This window comes from Juglans regia, chromosome 11 (genome assembly GCF_001411555.2).
Source record: "Juglans regia cultivar Chandler chromosome 11, Walnut 2.0, whole genome shotgun sequence".
NCBI lineage: Eukaryota > Viridiplantae > Streptophyta > Magnoliopsida > Fagales > Juglandaceae > Juglans > Juglans regia.
The window spans coordinates 23,171,046-23,176,012 of record NC_049911.1 but is presented as its reverse complement, the minus strand read 5'-3'; the positions used below and the strand labels follow the sequence as shown (position 1 = coordinate 23,176,012).

General features: G+C 39.2%; 1 protein-coding gene across 1 annotated transcript; it reads left to right on the top strand.

The window, feature by feature from the left end:
- The first annotated feature begins 376 nt into the window (after positions 1–376).
- Positions 377–2,271, top strand: LOC109010946 (LRR receptor-like serine/threonine-protein kinase GSO2). Its single transcript, XM_018991922.2, has one exon. The coding sequence runs from the start codon at positions 755–757 to the stop codon at positions 1,955–1,957; it is 1,203 nt and encodes a 400-aa protein (XP_018847467.1). The 5' UTR covers positions 377–754; the 3' UTR covers positions 1,958–2,271.
- Positions 2,272–4,967: the final 2,696 nt, after the last annotated feature.

The window sequence follows — 4,967 nt, the reverse complement described above, 5'->3', positions numbered from 1 at the left end:
TAGCTTGTGAGTTTGAAAGAAACGACAACCTAATTAAAGTAGCATCTTGATACGACGACGCACAAAGTGTCCCCAGGACAGCCTCGCCCCTGTCGTTTACTTTCCTTCACACTTCACAGCCTACCCCGCAAACCACGTCGACTGCCTACGTGTCGACTCTCACATGCCAATGAGACTCAGCTGGGTGCCACCGCTGGTGACGTTTAACCGGGACACATTAACCACAGTCACTCACGTGTTCTACTTCTCCATCCGAACCCCGTGACCTGTCACCCGAAGCTCAGGTTCATCACCCTCCACGTAGGGTCGGACAACCGTTTGCCCACCCGAACCTCTTCCCAATAAAGAAATGAATTACTCAAGGGTAGATATAGTAAAATATAATGTCCCTGAGCTTCGCAAGCCACAGAGAGAGACACACAGGAGTATCAGAGCAGTCATTGCATCTTCCTTCCGAAGCCAACATAATGAAAAAGCAAACACATTGAGTGAGAGAGAGAGAGTGTAGGCAGAGAACTAGACCCAAGTTGAAGAAGCTTCATCAAGGAGATTCAAGCATAGCTTGCTTTTCAAGCTAACAGCTCGAAAAGTTCTCTCTTTTTTATGCTTGTGGTTCCGCCATTAATAAAAGCTTTCACGCCCTTACCCACGAGAAATCGGTCGGTCCTCTCACGGAAAAGCATTCCCCATTCAACCATCTCTCACGGTCCTATAAAGCCCCCCCACATTCACTAGCTCAGTAGCCACTTCTTCCATGGCTGACTTAAGGGGTTTGAGGGTTTGCATTGTGCTTACTTTGTGTTTGTTGCAGAGTAATAACTCTTGGGTGTTTGCGATTTTGGACCCGATTGATTTTCTGGCTCTGCAATCGATCAGGAAAGCTTTGGGCGACTTGCCTGGTTCGAACTTCTTCGCTGCATGGGACTTCACGTCCGATCCGTGTAACTTCGCCGGGGTTTACTGTGATTCCAATAAGGTTATTGCGCTCAACCTGGGTGACCCGAGGGCCGGCTCCCCAGGACTGACCGGTCGGATTGACCCGGCGATTGGGAAACTTTCTGCGCTGGCGGAGTTCTCTGTCGTTCCCGGCAGAATCTTTGGGGCCCTGCCACACTCGATCTCCCAGTTGAAAAGCCTCCGGTTCCTAGCGATCAGCCGGAACTTCATCTCCGGTGGGATTCCGCCCTCTCTTGGCGAGTTACGGAGCCTGCGGACGCTGGACCTTAGCTACAACCAGTTCGACGGAACAATCCCGCGGCCCATTGGAACCTTACCAGAATTGTCCAACCTCATCCTCTGCCACAACCGCCTCTCCGGTTCGGTCCCTCCGTTTCTGTCCCGAACACTGACCCGGCTCGACCTCAAGCACAACGTTCTCACCGGTTCGCTTCCTCCGGCTTCCCTACCTCCTTCTCTCCAATACCTCTCTCTCTCCTGGAACCGGCTTGGTGGGCCCGTGGACGGGCTCTTAACCCGGCTCAACCAGCTCAATTACCTCGACCTGAGCATGAACCAATTCACGGGTAAGATTCCGGGTCGGATCTTCACCTTCCCAATCAGCAGCCTCCAATTACAACGCAATCTCTTTTTTGGCCCGGTTCAACCGGTGGACCAGGTGACGATTCCGACCGTTGATCTTAGCTACAACAGGCTTTCCGGGAGAATCTCTCCAATGCTCTCTACCGTACAGAATCTTTACCTGAACAATAACCGGTTCACGGGTCAAGTACCGGGTAGCTTCGTGGATCGCTTGCTGGCTGCTAGTATACAGATACTGTATTTGCAGCACAATTATCTTACGGGTATGCCGATCAATCCGACGGCTGACATTCCTTTGAGCAGCTCCCTGTGTCTGCAGTATAATTGTATGGTTCCGCCCGTAGAGGCGCCATGCCCGTTGAAGGCTGGGAAGCAGAAGACGAGGCCTACCACGCAGTGTAACGAGTGGAAGGGGTAAATTTGGAAATTCAGGAGTATATCCTAGGGGCAAAATGGGAAGAGATGGTACACACTGATTATTTATTTTTCAAGCTAAATTTTGTTGGTGGTGGGCTTGATTCATTTATTATTTTTGGGGATATTATAGATTGGTAAAATTAGAATAAGGTGGAATCACTGTGGATAGCTAGATATTATGTTTATGCTTATTTCACCAAAAAAAAAAAAAAAACAGTGCAAGCTATTTTATGTAGTTTTTATTATTGTTATTTAGTTTTTTACTACTAATGTTTTGGTATTTGGTGTGCCTCTTTTAATATCATAGTTAATGTTTTTAAGTCTTTTTTTTCAATTTTTTACAAAAGTTTTACGTACAGTCATTTTTACGTACTTCTTATACATTATATTGATGTGATTAACTGCATTATTTTTTTAATATAAAATAATTAATTTAGACAATCACATTAATGTAGTGTATAAAGAGCACGCAAAAGTAACGGTATATAACATAACTCTTTTTTTTATTAATTTGCTTGAACCAAATAAATAAATTTGTTGAATCACTCAAGCTTGCTTTATGAGAGAGCAAAGAAATATGCACAAAAATGCCATTGAAATATGATGTAATTTTAGAGAGAGAGAGAGAGATACATCATATGGTTGTATAGACAAGTTCCAACTTTGTTTGTAGTAGTTGTTGTATTTCCTTTCTTTTTTGTGCGACAACAAAGAGGCATTGTGGGGGGAACTTTCACTGCTGCACCTCTTCTTTTCGGCTTTTTGCATGCACGGGTTTCTGGCAAATGTATTATTATCATACACACAATAATTGGGGGCCAGCTAGCTGGAGCCATAAACCAGATGAGAAAATGAGAAAACTAACAAACAATCATCCCTAACTTGAATGCCCTTTAACCAGATTGGTCCACTCAAATCATCCTTTAACTCCATACATTTGCACAAAACAACTCGAATCATCATCCAATCAAAGAGCCTATGATGACAGTTTAAAACAATTGAGGCCTTAGGTGGGGATAGGCAAGGAAATGAGATTTTGGTGGGGGATAGATAGAGCTGAGGTTGAAGCTGGGGTGGCACATAGAAGAAAGCAAAACCAGCTAGCAGATAGCACAAAAGGTAAAAATCTAAGAAGTCTTTTTTAACTCATTGATTTGGGTGTCTGTGGTTGTTGGGTTGGGGAGATGTACAACTTAGCACGTGCCAAAAGGTGTCAAAAACGCATCCCCCATGACTCCAATGATGACCTCTTTTGGAACCGAAGGTCAAAACCTTTAATTTTTTTAATGGCTCTTGGAGACTCTGCCTTGGAGCATAATATTATCTTCATCTCTCTCTATCTCTCTCTCTAGAGTTTTCTTTTGCAAGGACTAGGAGGCAGATTCTTCAACTTCTCAAAGGTAGATGAGTGAAAATGGTGTGTGCAAAAGAATTCATAAAATTTTTGGAAAATGAGTGTTACAATAACAAAAAGAACAGAAACTTGTGCAGAAAGGCAACATCAAGAGACTCTGTGTAAAACATATGAGATGGGTCTAGGTCTACCCACCTAAAGTGGGGGCCCTTTTGCTTTTATGCTCCCTTCATTATTCTAAAGAAAAAGAGTCTCTACTCTCCAACTGTTCCAAGGATTTAGTTCCCTGGTAGGAATCCCTGGTAAGATTATGTTTATATTATAGCTTACTTGTGTTGCTTCTCTAAAAATCTTTAACCATCATCCATGTAGGGCCCCTCAATTCCTTTCTTTTTATTCTTTTTTCACTTTTTTTTTTAATTATTTAATTATTATTATTTTTTGACTCATTATTCCGAGGGCCACTCTTCAAAATAATAGATAGCCATCACACAATTGGACCAGACAAAGTGATGAAAATCTTGGTAATCATTCCAAGATATTTCTCTTAGCTTTCTAAAATCAGAGAAAGAAGACACTTCTAAAAAAAAAATTCTCTTTATCAGTTAATATTCACTATCCCATATTTTATATCATATGAAAAATATCTCAATATTCTATAAAATAAGAATTATAGATAACGTGTGAAAGTGAATAATGACTGATATATAACATTCTTTCCTTCTAAAATGCTCGATGAAATTACTCCCTTGGACATGTTCTACTCACTATCCTTTTTTTCTTTTTTTTTTTCTTTTTTTCAAATATTATGATATATGATTGCTAAAATGTACTCGAGATTTTCATTAGAACGTACCGCCCACTGCAAGTTACGCATGCCAAAGCCTTTAGTTTAGCTTTAATAATTTCTTAATTACTAGGACACTCAAAGATGCTTGGTTAACCAGGAAACCAAAAAGTTGAGGCTGATTTTTTATTCAAAGTTTGTGGGTCACTCGTATTCATATTACTCTTTATTTCATCTGAGTCTTTCCTTTTTCTATAGGAAAATATAATTATTTTTAAATAAATACTTTAGAGAACAAAAGATTCCACAAAATAAATCTATAAATTGAGATTGATTAATGTAATATATTGAATTATAAAACTAATTTTATTATAAAATAGATCCGAATAACATATATTTTTTTATTTAATAGAAAAACTTTAGAATGTATTTGTTTGATGGGTAATGCTACTGGCCCCACTCTAACGTCCTGTTGTGATATCTCGCTCAATGTGTCTGATACTTTATTCATTTTAAAACGGGTGATGCTACAGCCCCCGCTGGGGGCTCCCGCTGGGAGCTCCCGCTGGGGTGTATCGTTATTTTATATGTGTTTTGTTTAAGTAATTTTTTATATAGATCTTTTATTATTTTAAAATATTTTAAAAAAATAAAATAAATTTAAAACATCATTCAGAAAATATTTTCTTAATTAGAAAGTAAAAAAATATAAATTAAAAAAATACTTTCTTAATTATGAAGTAAAATAAAAAATTATAAAAAATATTTAAAAAAAAATAAAATAAATTTAGAACATCATTAAAAATACTTCCTTAATTAGAAAGTAAAAAAAAAATCATTAAAATATACTTTCTTAATCACGAAGTAAAA